We start from the raw sequence: 14,605 nt of genomic DNA, 5'->3' as shown, positions 1-14,605 counted from the left end.
ACTTCAATATCTTCAAGGATCATCTCCGTAATTTTACCAGGCACTGACATGAGACTGACAGGCCTGTAATTGCCAGGGTCTTCTTTCTTGTCCTTGTTGAAAATTGGTACAACATTTGCCAGCTTTCAGTCTACTGGGACCACTCCAGATTCCCAAGATTGTTGAAAAGTAGTTGAGAGAGGTCCCACGATGACATCAGCCAGCTCTCCCCATCAAGTAGTGGACCTGTGTTTTCTTTGGCCCTCCTTTTTCTGTTCACATATCTAAAACAAAACTGTTTATTGTCTCCCACAGACCTGGCCAGCTTCAACTCTGATTGGGCTTTGGCCACATGAATTTTCTCCCTACAAACGCGAACAGTGTCCTTGGATTCCTTCCACATTGCCTGACCCTTCTTCCAGCAGCCATACACTTTCTTTTTCTGCCTAAGCTCCGGTAGAAGATCCCTGGTCAGCTAGGCCGGCCTCCTGCCCTGCCTGCCTGACTTCTGATATTTTGGAATTGCCTGGTCCTGTGCTTTTAGGAGGCAGTGCTTAAAGACTGACCAGCACTGATGAACGCCAATGCCTTCAAAAGCAGGGGACTTTGCTAACTAGTTCCCTGAGCAGCCTGAAGTCTGCCTTCCCCATATCCAGGGCTGAAGTTTTGGTGGCAGTTTTCCTTCTGTCACCAAAAATTTTTAGCTCAACCACTTCATGGTCACTGACCAAGACGGCCGCCAATTGCCACAGTCCCACAAGACCTTCTCTGTTCTCCAGAAAGTCCTTACCAGAGGCTTTCAACTTTGCTGTCACCAACTTGCAGTTCCACACAGTCCAGCCCCTGCTTCACGTACATTGCCACCCCGCTGCCTCGCCTACCCTGCCTGTCCCTCCTGAAGAGCCTGTAGCCATCTATTGCAGCACACCAGGACTCATCCCACCTGGTTTCACTTATGCCAATGATGTGGGACTGGGCCAAGACTTCTAGCTCGTCCATTTTATTCTTCATACTGCGTGTGTTTGTGTAGAAGCACTTCAAATGTGCCTCCCTACACACAGCACCTTGTGGAGCTGACCGAAGGACCTCACTAGCATGCAGTCCCTCTGATTCTAGTGTACCATCCCTTAGCTCATCACCATCTGGTCTGGTTTTATCCCTTTCCCCCTTCAACTCTAGTTTAAGGCCCTGTCTATCAGCCCCGCTAACTCCTGAGCAAAAGTCCTTTTCCTGCCGTGACAGAGGCGCATCCCATCTGGTGCCAGCAGGCCCGGTGTTGTGTAGACCTTTCCATGATCGAAAAACCCAAAGTTCTGCCAGTTGCACCAGTCCCAAAGCCACATATTAATGTGACAAGTCTGCTCGTCAACATCGATCCCCCCTATTGGAAGGACAGAGGCAAACACAACCTGTGCCCCTGAACCTTTAACTAGTCGCCCCAAAGCCCTAACGTCCCTTTCAATCGCTCTTGGACTTCTCCTTGCTACCTCGTCATTACCAGCCTGAAAGACCGGTAGCGGGTAGTAGTCGGTGGGCTGTACCAGATGCTTGACTTTCTTAGCGAAGTCTCTCACCCAAGCCCCAGGGAGGCAACAGACTTCCCTGTGTGTTGGGTCTGGTTGGCCCTCTGTCCCTTTCCGAAGGGAGTCCCCCATGATGATAACCCTTCTGTCTTTCTTGACAGAAGATGTAGCGATGCTGGGAGTAGGTTGCCTGGCCTGAGGCACCCTCTCCAACTAGGACGGGCTTTTGTCTACATCATTGTTCTGACTGTTGTGTTCTAGAGCCTCGTACCTGTTACATGAGGGTAGATGGGAAGGCGAGGTGGGCAGGGACAGGCCTCGCCTACCACCCCGAGCAGAAACCTGCTTCCATTCCCCATCTTGGCCTAGGTCCCCTCCTACTGCCTGGCAGGATGAGGGAACTTTTGTCTTCTGTGTAGCAGGAGACCCTTGTGCTGTGGCAGGCTTGTGAGTCGGTCTCAGAGAGGATTGAGTCTTCAGGAGAGAGCCACCAGGTCCTGAAGGGTCCTGCCTCGAGTGGCCTCGATGCCGAAAAAAAGCCCTGACCACCTCAGTCCCCCTCTCCGCTGCAGAATGCATCTGCCCCAGAGACAATCACCTTGGCTTAGTTTTCCTACGAAGCTTACAAATTACCTTTGTAATTGTATCAAGATACCCTTATACTCTTATCCTTTGGCCTCATGCAGGATACCCAGACTGATAATACTAGGAGCAGAATGTCTTGTTAAATAAAGTTATTAATTGTTGGTAATACATTCACCAACAGCATTTTATAATGAATGTGTCAGTACAATTTTTTAAAATGTTAAATACAAAATGTCCAATTGTTTGTGCTTTATTTTCTAGGTAAAAGACCTCATGAGTGTGGAATCTGTAAAAAAGCGTTCAAACACAAACACCATTTGATCGAACACATGCGACTGCATTCTGGGGAAAAACCCTACCAATGTGACAAATGTGGAAAGCGTTTTTCACACTCGGGGTCTTACTCTCAACACATGAATCATCGCTACTCCTATTGCAAACGAGAGGCAGAAGAGCGTGACAGCACAGAGCAGGAAGAGACGGGACAGGAGGTCCTAAATATTGAGCATGTTGGTGCCAGGGCATCTCCGTCACAGATCGACTCAGATGAGAGAGAGAGTCTAACCAGGGAAGAAGAGGAAGACAGTGAAAAAGAGGAAGAGGAGGAGGAAGAAAAAGAGATAGAAGGACTTCAGGAAGAAAAAGAATGTAGAAAATTACAAGAAGTAGAGGACGAAGAAGAAGAAGGGAAAACTGAAGGTAACAAGAGTGATGAAGTTGTAAATCAAGAAAGCAATGCAGAAACAGAAGTTATACAGAATAATGGGCAGGTGTCAGAAGAAAAAACAAATAAAGCTTAAATGATAGTTTTTTCTATAAGGAAAAAAAATTGGTAATGAAGTTCATTCTATATTATACATGCTTTTCATGGAAACGCAGTAGCCTGCATACTGTGATTTCTGTTCACTACTGTGTAAAAAAATATATATATAAAAAAAAGAAAAGAAAAAAAAAAAAAGAAATCCAGGTGTGCCTGAACCTCAAACTTAGTAATTTTTCACACAGTTTTCAAAGTTAGGAACAAGTTTGTAACATGAAGCAGATTAGAAAAATACAGTGACTCTGGAAGCAAAGATTTAACAGGTTGTAGGAAACCTGATTTATTAGACAAGCATCTGGCATTGTTTGTTTTATCAGTATTAATTTTCATTCTTGAGTTGATTAATTTTTAAGCTGTACAATTGGGAGAGATTTTTATGATTTTTTTTTTTTTTTATGGCAAAACATTTCCTAAAACCGCTTCAGTATTTTATTATGTTTTTAAAATGTGAGAACTTCTGCACTACAGAATTCCCTTTTGCAGAAACCTATAATGCAGTTGCAAACAGTGCTTGGCTACCTTTGTAAATTCAACCTAGAAGGTAGCGGTTTATAACATTAGATGTTGTAGTAGAGCATATTATCATTTAAAGTGTATTGTTAGCCTTAAGAAAGCAGATGATAGAAGAACTGAAGTTTCTTACTCATGTGGTTAAAAATGTAGTTGAAAAGATTGTTGTTGAGTTCTGATTGCAGGGACTAACAGTGTTAATACTGGTAAGGACAGCAAAGTCGTCAAAATCAGTGTTTGTAATTGTGTTTTGAGTATGTAGTAACAATATGAAGGATATGATATGAAGCTTTGTATCTCCTTTGGCCTTATGCAAGACCTGTGTGCTGTAAGTGCCATTTATCAGTATTACGAAGGCTCTAACCAGCCTTTATCCAATGTGTGGCCTACAATAACTAGCATTTGTTGATTTGTATCAAACTTCTAATCATGGGGAAAAAACACTTAACCATCAGAGAAGTAAGAACACTGGTATATTTCATTATTTAATTATTTGGTGGTATTTTGGGTTAATACCTGACTTGCAGAATTTCTCTACAATAATTACAAGGGAAATTTTCTAATCTGCTTTATTGCTTTATTGGTTTACTTTAATTTCAGACACATACATGACATGTTATCTGGCTCATAAGTATTTTCAAATGTTAGTTATTATGGACCCCATTTATTAACAATGTTAGCTGATTTTTACCTATCAGTATTATTTTATTTCTTTTAGTTTATAGATCTGTGCAACATTTTGTACTGTATGTCTTCAAACCTGGCAGTATTAATACCCTTCTTACTGACATATGTACCTTTTTAGTTTTAGAAAACTTTTATATTTATGTGTCTTATTTTTATATTTCTTTATTTATTACACAGTGTAGTGTATAATACTGTAGTTTGTATTAATACAATAATATATTTTAGTATGAAAATTTGGAAAGTTGATAAGATTTAAAGTAGAGATGCAATCGGTTCTCTTGCATTGAGATTTGATTTAACAGTGTTATGTTAACATTTATACTTGCCTTGGACTGTAGAACAGATGAATTAAAATGGGAATGTATTAATTTTACAATTGCAATCAATTCATTTTACCTTTACCCAGTTTTTAATATAAAGCTCTTAAATTTTGAAATTCACTGTGTGACTAATAGCATGATGCTCTGCAGTTTTATTAAGAGATTAGCCTAACCATAAAACTCTCATTTCCTTAGTAAGCCAAATTAGAATAATCTTATAAACAGTGTTGGGAACAATGTTTAACATTTTTGTGCCAATTTGTTCCTGTATTCATGTATGTATGTTACGAATCTGAAACTTCATTTTTAAGTTCCTTGTTACATCATGGTCATTTTCTAGTTTTTTACCAGACTCCCCATCTCACAATAAAATGCGTCAACAAGTCTGACTTACTGTCATTATTCTGGTAATTTAAAATAATTGTTTTAAATTATTTCTGCGACGTTACTTAGGCATGGTTCTTGTTTCAGTAGAGATACTGGTTTCAGCTGTATGTAAGGAGCGCATAAGTGAAAGAAATGTTTGTGTGCATGTAAAGGGATCACTGCATTAATTTCTTGATTCTTCAAATATTAGTAGAACAACTAAGTCTTCAAAACAAATCATATATTTTTGTAAATTTTTCCTCCTTGATCTATATAATATACATTTTAAGGCTCTATTTAAATAAGATTGCTTTTAAAAAATGTGAGTCTATGACTGTTTTCTTGAGTTAGCAATAAGCCAGTGAAAAAGTTGATGTATGTTTTGCTGTTGAGTTTTTAAAGATACGGCACCAACATTACAGATGCAGGTAAAGTAATGTAAGTATGAATTGTAGTAATGAAGTGTGAATTGAAGTAATGAAGTACGTTACTTACTTCAGTAATGTAAGTATGAAGGTTTGAAAGTTGTATTACATATTCATTGTTGCAATATTTTGCAGTTTAAGCAAAGTTTAGTGTTACTTAAACAAATTTCTGTTCTTTATTGATCCCTAAATAGGGATTTCAGTTATGTTGTTGTTTTTTTTACACAATAATCATATAAGTTAATTTATGTTCATATGTCTAAGCTTTGAATAATTTTCAATCTTGTTACCTCATTACTGATATACATAAAAGGTTTATCCAATATATTAAATATGCTCTTTTTTTTGTATTTTTCTGTACAGTATATGAAATATTGCACTTTTTCCTAACTCAGTAGTGTATCATTGAGGTAAATGTAAGAAAGCTGTTTGGAAAACAATTGCCATTTGTAATGTATCAATAATGTTGCCTTGTAATTATTATTAAAACAGAAATTGATTGAGTAGTTCAGGATTTCTTACAGGTGAAACTGGCTCAGTTGTAGGTAAATAAATGTACCTTTTTAAACCTATATTAAGGTTATAGATGGAGGTTTTCAGTTATTTCATAATTCAGGAACATCTTACTTGTCTGTAGCAATAAATCCGGTGAGACGTTTGTTGAAAATGGGGTGGAAAGAATATTTGTGCTGCCCTTAGTAGTAGAACACAGAATTTGAATATATTCCAGGTTGCTCACGGAAGTGAAAGCTACGTGTGAAAGGCCAGTAACTTCGGTTTCAAGAACCTTAAATAAAGCAAGAGAAAACTGTGCTTGGACAGAGAACAAAGTGCAAGCAGTTTTGATTCAGGAAACGTCATCACTTTGGAGGAGAAAATTTATATTCATTACTTAGGCTGTGAAACCATTATTTACATTTTTATCTTCAAAATGGATTGGTGTATTGAATTTCGCATCTGTTAAAGCGAGAGATGCCTCTGATGTCTGTCACCTTGTAACTTCATTCATTATCCATCTGGAAAACCAAAACTGTGATGCATCTTCATTTAGCAGGGTAAACTCAGCAGGAACACAGAGGTGCGTAGGAGACCTGGACTTTATTCCTAGCTCCGTCGGTGAGATGCCTGCAGTGCTGATAGCTGGGTGAGGCAGAGGCAGCCCAGCAAGTGGTGAAGGAGTCCGCCAAGGCACCAGAAGCAGTCTAGCTGCAGGCACATGGATTCGTGTAAGTTAATGGCAAATCAGTTTCAAGGAGAGTAAGTTTCACACATGAGAAAACATGAAAGCAAGAGCCTTTGTTTTCTGTCCTTTAAATAAAGAGTGGAGAGGAAAAGTGAAATCTGAATATTGTTTTAATAAAAATTCATTGTCCTAGGACCTCTTTCTTGGTCAGAAGACAAACAGTACATCCATTACATCCACGTGCCCAAACTGTTGTCTGTGCCTGCCTTCTCATCATGCTCACCCTGTGTGGCTCATCTCAGTTATGCAAACAGGAGACAGGACAGTCACCAGTATGGGCAGGCAAAAAAAAAAGGTGTCCTTTGAATGCAGTATAGGACACAGCACTGACCTGAGACTGATCTGGATTTGGTTCTGCTGCTGATCCTTCTTAATAATCCAGAATGTAAATTGCTGTGATTCAAAAACACAGGTACAGTTGCAAAGTTGTTACAATAGTATGTCTTCTGTGTTTTCTAGTACCTTGAGAACAGGAAAAATATGGTAGAATAACTATAGGAAGAAAGCTAGAGAAGTATTTATTAGATTTCATGCCCTAGGATGGGGAATGCCCTGATATCCTCAGAAAGCAGGAGCAAGAAAAAACACTTAAGGCTACAGAGAAAAGTAGAAGGTATGTGCAGAAGAAGTTACTGCTTTCTTGTTTTTTAGTAGCATTCATATGGCATCCCAGTGGTGGCATTCGCTCAGATCCTCCACAGTCACATCTGTCTGCTTGTGGGTCATCTGCAGTAGAGTGCCCATATGTGCAGTTAGTAATATTGCAATGCCAAGCAATCTTTTATGTATGGGCTTGAAAGCTTTTTGAAAATGACATTGAATGACAAATAATCAGATGAATTAGTGCATAGAAAAAAAAATTAAGAAATGTTATTAGTATGTCTGATCTCAGAGCACCCACGTGCTTCAGTAGGTGTTTTAAATTTCAGTCTGAGAAGAGTGGACCATGGTGTCTGCCCACAATGCAACATAGTTTTCCTAAAAAGCAGCATTCTTCAGACAGACTGAGTGAAAAAGGCTTCAGTGGGCAACCAAGTGTTGTGCTCACACCCTCAGGTACAGTTATTCTAATGCAGTTTTCGGAGGTAATCCCACAGGTCTTGTCTGTGCAAACCAGGCTTGGTGCTGATACTGGCACTGGCAAAGTATGCCGAGGGCAGTGGTGGCCGCAGCACTGAGCAGCCACTTGAAAGCAAAAAATTTCCAAGAAAGAAAACAAAGCACCACTAACAGCACGGGTTCGACCACTGCAGAGTGCTACATTAGGGGCTGTTAGCATCAAAGCAATAAAGATTAGGCATCCACACTCAAAACCAGCACAGAAGTCTGGAGTGTAGAAATGGCTGTAGTGGAAATACTTCCTCAGCATACAGAGACTATTAGAGGTTAAGGTAATGATCTGAAGATGAGAGAAGTCCATTTTGCTCATGGAGGCAGTAGTGAACGTAGTGGATGGCTTTGGAGCAGTGAAGGAGGAGAAAGAAAAGCGCATTAATTTGTGCTGACCTGAGCACTTCTTGGAAGTGTGTTCCTTTAAATTTATTTACCAACAGTTTATGTCTGCACACAACTCTTTGTTTGGATGAAGGTTTTATTGTGAGTGTTTTGCAATTCACACTTTGGTACTTACATAACTATTTTTTTTCTCTTTCCTTGACAGAATAGCTTGTTTGATTGTCACTGTGAAACTACCCGAATTTCATAAAGAAAATTCAGTATTACAGTATCTATCTTCTGAGGCTGTATTTTGTCATTTATTCTTCATGTTTTTCTCGGGCAATTGTTCTAATAATATTCACACAGTTTGATTTTTGCAGAGCAAATGAATACAAAAAGGTTATGATGATCAAGTTGCCTTTTAAATGTGAACAAATATTTACACTTTCTGTTTTATCCCTCTGCCCTTTCGTGATGTCTGGTCACTAATCTGCCACACAGTCTTCTTAATTGTGTTTATTACACCTCTCATACATGTTATGTACGTGTTGTCTCTAGGGGATGCAATATATTATGATATATTCCATTGTTTCACCAAGAAGATCTGCTCTTCTTTTACACTGTGATTAGAAAATAAACTGATGGTTGGAATCATACAAGCAATGTGCTGATGTAAGGTGCACTTTGATGGCAAGGTTTGGTCCTAATAGCATGCTGGATGTGAACATCGAGTAGCGTTCATCCACAAGCAGGTGAAGTTCTCCAAGGCTATGCCCCTACACTTGCAGATCTCCCAAGAGCTCTTCAAAAATGATGAGGACAATGGGACGTAAAATAAATGTATTAAGAACGCCACTTTGGTCTTTTCTGTTGAGTCTTAAATTCTGATTCTGATTTTAGATTTCAACCTTTCTGTAACGGGGACTGTCCTTGGGTTTGCTCATCTTTGTGAAAACCAGGATTTGTGCTGTAATTACAAACTTTGCATCACGTGTTAATTCAGGAATTAAGGGAATAAATGAGTTAAAGCCTTAGAAAAATGAAATGCATCTACACTGACTTTGTGTCATTTCTCATGAATTTCTGTTCCTCTTTTACCTGGGAAGTCTGCTCGCTTTTACCACACCATGGGCCCGAGGACAGGACACAGGTCTGACGGCGCTGCAAGTGGCTGTGTTGTTTTGGTCTCTTCAGGTTCTCTTTCTAGGCCAACTCCTGCCCGACTGCTGAAGGATGTCACTGAAACACTTGAATCCAGTGAAACTTCCCACATGTAGCTGATGAAGCACTTCCCTTAGTTTTAACTACATGTAAGTTATTGCAAAGATACGGAGTGAGTATTTTGATCATTCAGTGTGCAAGAATGAAATGTGTTGGACCGAATTGTTGAAGCAGTGTGTTCACTGGACAATCATGCAAAATCCTGAAAATTAAAATGGCTCCAAACAGTAAATTCATGTCTATACACAAAAAATGGTACTTAGCTTTTTATTTTTATTTTATCCCTCTTGATCGAATCAGCACAAAACATTTACGTGGACAGCAGGCCTTGATTCCTTTCGCTGAGGCTGAAGGCTGTGCTGTCACTGTTCCCCTCCGCAGCAGGAGCTGAACAGCTGCCTCGCTTGTACATGCTTCATTTTGAGTCCATGTGAGCAGCAAGCATCAGAGCGAGGGGGAGGAAGGTTTAACCTCTTCGACGGTTGGAGCTGGTCACGCTGCCAGCAGCACCTTCCTGCTCGCTGCTGCAGCTGCTGGCTGGGGTGGTCATGGTTACAGCCTGACCAGGTCAAACGATCGCAGCTGTGGCTGCAGAGATAACAGAGCTTTCAATCAAGACAGGCTCACTAAGTTGACCTCCAGTCAGCTTTTTCCCTCGTTTAGACAGCGCCAAAGAATTCCTTTGGTAGGAGCCAGCAGCCGTGCTCTGGGGGAGGTGCCAGCCTGCATCACCTGGGGCCACCTCAGCCTGTAAATCACAAAGTCTTGAAACTAGCGGCTCGTGTGCCCCAAAATATGGCATTGTGCTTAGAATTTTATTTATTTATTTATTTATTGGTCTTTTTATCAGTTTCTTTGTGTTGGCATTCTTGTCTCCAGGATGATCTAATGTGTCAGGTGCTCTTAAGATGTCCTGAAGCTTAGGGAGAAGCCCTCTGTAAACCAAGGAACAAGGAATCTAGCATTTGTCCCTGTGAAGAGTCTTACTGCAGTTCCTGTAGCTTTTCCAACACTGGTTATGAGGCCAGTTTTCCTGGCCCAGGGGAAAACAGCTAATAAATTAATTGATGTGTGATGGTATAGCTTGCACAATGTTACTCAGGCATAGTTGGGAACTGAACTGGGTATCTAACATGACCAGGCCATCTGCTTTCTACTTTGGCATGCAGGTTTTTGTCTGTAGGAATACAACAAGCCGATCCTTTCTGTGATTTTCAGTGGCTCACCCTTTAGCAGCTCTACCACTTGACAAGCTTATCCTGTTACACTGCAGCCAAGGATCCTGTTCTTCAGCTCAAGCAGCAGAGACACTGCATCTGCACACAGTAAGAGACTCATTCGGGGCCATCAGGTGCCAGAAAAGTGCTGGTGGAACATTTGGCTAGATGGGAGGTTGACACTAGCAATTTATTTCCAGAATTGTTTTCAGAAACCATCGATCTTTGTCCTCTCTTGCTCCCTGCATGGATTAATGTAGGGATTGCTGCTAGAAGCAAAGTGGCAAGTGTGCTGTCAGTCTGGAGGCGAGCTCAAGTTCTACCAGTGACTCCTAGGGAGGGAAAAGAATAATATCATTGCTGATTCTCTACATGCTCCTGCTGGCCCCAAATACCTTCTTGTTCCTCGTGGTTTCTTCATGAAGAAACCAGACTCACTGTCTGGGTCCTGATGGCTCCCCAGCGGGGCTTCCAGCTGCAGCGCCCAGGTGAGGAGAGCAGTAGGAAAAAAACAACTATGTATGAATAATGATTACTGATGTAATTAAAACCATTGTAGGAGCTGCATTTTCACAGACTCAAGGACTGCTTTAGGTTGGAAGGGACCTCTGGAAATCACCTGGTCCAACCCTCTGCTCAACTCCCCTTTTCTTCTTTGCACTTAGAATATTCTGCTGTTTTTAATGATAAAGAAAACAAAAGCCTAATTCCTGCTTTGAAGTACTGTATTAGAGCATTTCATCCAGTTCATAACTGTAGCCCTGCCGTCTCTGCTTAAGAACAGCAGTGTGGCTTTGCTCTCTCATACTTCAGTGAAATCTGAATCTGTTCAGCTCACTGTATCTGAAACTAATTGAAAATAGCTGGAGAGTCTGATGCCAAAAAAAAAAAAAAAAAAAAAAAAAAAAAAGCTATATATTTCATGACCAGAACCATGTATAGGTCAAAGATCATTTATGTTTCTGATTTTTAAACAGTATATTGAGGAGCACTGTCCAAACCTGTTCTCTGCTCCTCCTGCTACCAATGTTTCCATCCAGCTGTCTCTCTGCTTTGTCCTAAAGGCCCAGTCCACCCAGCCATGTGTGCCCTTTGTCACTGCTGCAGATAAATAAGATTATACATGTGGAACAGCTATGCTCCAATGAATATCTCTACTACTGGAAAAGAAACCACTTGACACCTCCAGAACAGGAGGCAGCCTGACTTTATTGCCACAGCAGAAGTGGCTTATGCAGTCAACCAGAACATTGCCGCTAATTCACCGTAGCCTGATCACACGCTTCCTCCTAAACACAAATTTTAATCTTCGGTGGGATTTCTTATGGCTCGTACCTTTATATTTCACCAGTAAATTTTTCTTGTAATTCAACTAAATGCACTGTCTTCTGTAGCTTCTGAAGTGCTTTTTGTTCACCTTTGCAGTTTGGTCTGTTTAGACCTGTGATATTTTCTGTGGCAGAGCTCCTGAGTGCATGCATGTGCTCAGCTCTTCTTGCAGAAAGCAGAGCCTGTGCTGCCCCACAAGGTGCACGCTCCTGGCAGTGTCCTGCAGCTGCTGGAGATGCTCTGCTGAATGCCCAGCAGTGGCAAGGGATGAAAGAATGCTACTGTCTCACCTCTTGGGTGTTCTGAATTTGGATTGACAATGTATTTGTTAATCTAAAAAATTAAAAAAAAAAAAAAAAAAAGAAAGAAAGCAGCAATAAATTAAGTATCCTTGAAAAATACCATTACCTTGCTATCAATATCTTGTAATCTTCTACCTGGGATTTGGCCTCTTTCTCATAAGCAAATGGGATTTGTGAGCCTGTGCTGTGTGTCCTCTTCTCTTGCCTTACAATCTATTTTGTTATGATGATCACTACAGGCCAAATCTAACAGAAAAGATTACATGTCAAAGATGTGAAGTCCTGGCGTGTGACATGCATGACTTGTGAAAACTGGCCACTTAGTGCAGAGAACCAAACTAATGCCCTTGCTAGGCAAAGGCAGGTGTTACTCACTACTTGCTATCATGAGCGCAGCTCTGAGCTATCCACAGCACGTGCCTCTGCTTGTCTGGTGAGGAAATGTGGGGAAGGTGATAGACGGTTCTCTTAGTTCTGTTTCTCTCGTGTTAACGCTGGTATTTCTGAGGACAGAAGAGAAGAGAAAAAAATAAAAAGAGCAAATATAATTTTGTAATTAGTAGTTGACTAATGCAGCCCCTTTGAAAAGGAGATTTGAAATATGGTCCTAACAACTGCGTCTGGCCACTATTCACCAGGGACATTGCCAGCAGGACTGATGCCCTTGTCTTGATCACAGGCTAAGAATCACATGTATTTGTTCACTCTCCAGCCAAACAAATATGAAATTCTGTCATGCAAAGTAGAAATAACCCAATAATAGTGTCTTTGTCATCCAAGAGGGCCAGAACAGAGCACACTGCCTTTGAACCTTGTGTAGATGGAAAAACTGAGTGCAAGTTTCACATATCCCTCATGAGTGCTGTAACATGGACATAATCATGGATAATCCTGTTATTCCCACACTAGTGTGCAGCTCAGTCCAAACAGTTTAAGGGGGTTTGGGCCTGTTTCACCATGCTCCCCAAGTGGTGCAGGTGAAGGAAGACATGGTCTGTGGGCTCTGATGGATTAGCCAGCATGTTGATGCTGGGGGACTTCTGTGAATGCCCAGAAGCAGATGTTTAAGCCTCCTGTGGACAGTATTTCCAAACACTGAACCTGTAGTTTAACAACCACTTACACTCAGTATTTACAAGTGCTGCTGCTGCTGCAGGAAGGGAGAATCTGGCCCCTTTCTTCCCATGGTCTCCCACTGCACTCTGACCTCTCCCTGGCTCATACAGCCCCAGCAGGACTCAACCAGGTAACAAGTAACCAGACGTTTTTTTTCCTGTGTTATTTTTCAGCTGGATCAGTTCTCTGCATAGCACAAAAGCTTTTGCCAATGCAAAGGAAATGCAGCTCAGGCAGTGGGGTTGCTCCCTTGACAGCAGAGTAAAGCAGCCACTGAGCTCGTGCTGAGCAAGAGCCTGAGCTGCTCAGGGCATCACTGCCTCCGGAGGAAGGCAGCACCTGTGGAATGCTTCCGAGGGCTGCAATTTCATATATAGCTGCTGAAAGTCAGAACCAGTTCACATTGAGCAGCGTGGTCCTGTTAGATCTAGCTGAAATGTTTTGTAAAACTGTTTTTTACTTACTGGTAAGATTCATCAGCTTCTACCTGCCTTTGATTTTGCCCTCCTGAAATGCTCTCCACTTTAATTTAAAGCTAGTTTGCCAAAGAGCAGCAACCTGTACAGAGTTTATTTGGCAAAAAACACATGCTCAAATAACAGAGCTGGGGAAAAAAAAAAAATAGGGAAGTCTCACTTCAGTCCGTAGTAGTAACAGTTCACAGTTAAAACCCAAGCTACTGAGTTTTCTCTGCTCGGGGTTCCACACCAACATTAGTTACTCTGACGCTCAGTGTAACCAGTGTCATATAAACAACCCCCTTTGTTCCCTGTAAATGTGGCTGCACAGATTTTTATCTATTGCTAAAAGCTTCTTCATTTATTTTGTAACCCAAGCAGGTCATTTTGGTTTGGAGCTAAGAGCTGGTTAACTTAAAATAGTGCTTCCCCACTCTCCCCCTTCAGTGCTCTGCACGCTGCTGCTTTGGGTAAGAATAATAAGCAAGAGGTGCTGAATTACAGGCATGATGTTCTTCTGGGTTCGCTTCACCCATCACAGGGTTTCTGTATGTGCTGGTGGGGTATGAGTGAAGCCAAGAGCAATGATGTCTAAGATTATACCAATGGACAAAAAAAGTGTATTACAAAGGCAAGTGAGAACATAGAGAGTAGTCTGCTGGCAGCTCAGCGCTTTCTGTCAGAGCTCTGTGCAAATGCACAGGGCTGCTTTAGTCCAGGCTGCTGAGTTATTGTCAGAGCTAGAAAATGTCCTTTGCCCTATTGCGTCATCTCTTTTTCACTTTCAAGCTGTTACAAGAGCAGAGGCCACAATTAGCTCTATTAGTCATTTAGCATATTCAAAATCAGAATAGGTTGGTTTTCCCTTGCTTACAAATGAGCTACTGGCAGCAGGATGTCATCCTGCTGAGGTGATGGCTAGACATAATGCAGGATTTGAGGGCCTGACCCTGGAATAAAGTCCAGGGATCTCTGACAGGGAGCTACACCGTGCAAAGCGACAACTGGGTACACCAAAAAGTGATGCCAATCATCCAGTACTGCCTTGGCTGAGGGATGTACTTGGA

General features: G+C 41.3%; 1 protein-coding gene across 4 annotated transcripts in view; it reads left to right on the top strand.

Moving 5' to 3' along the window:
• Window positions 1-4,813, top strand: part of ZEB1 (zinc finger E-box binding homeobox 1) — a 125,327-nt gene extending 120,514 nt beyond the window's left edge. For all 4 annotated transcript variants that reach the window (XM_068673590.1, XM_068673587.1, XM_068673588.1 and 1 more), the window contains one exon: window positions 2,349-4,813. In XM_068673590.1, the coding sequence (XP_068529691.1) occupies window positions 2,349-2,887 (539 nt within the window). In that variant the 3' untranslated portion in view covers window positions 2,888-4,813. The remainder of the gene's footprint in view (window positions 1-2,348) is intronic.
• Window positions 4,814-14,605: the final 9,792 nt, after the last annotated feature.

This window comes from Anas acuta, chromosome 2 (genome assembly GCF_963932015.1).
Source record: "Anas acuta chromosome 2, bAnaAcu1.1, whole genome shotgun sequence".
NCBI lineage: Eukaryota > Metazoa > Chordata > Aves > Anseriformes > Anatidae > Anas > Anas acuta.
The sequence above is the reverse complement of the archived record's forward strand: the minus strand, read 5'-3'. Positions and strand labels throughout refer to the sequence as shown.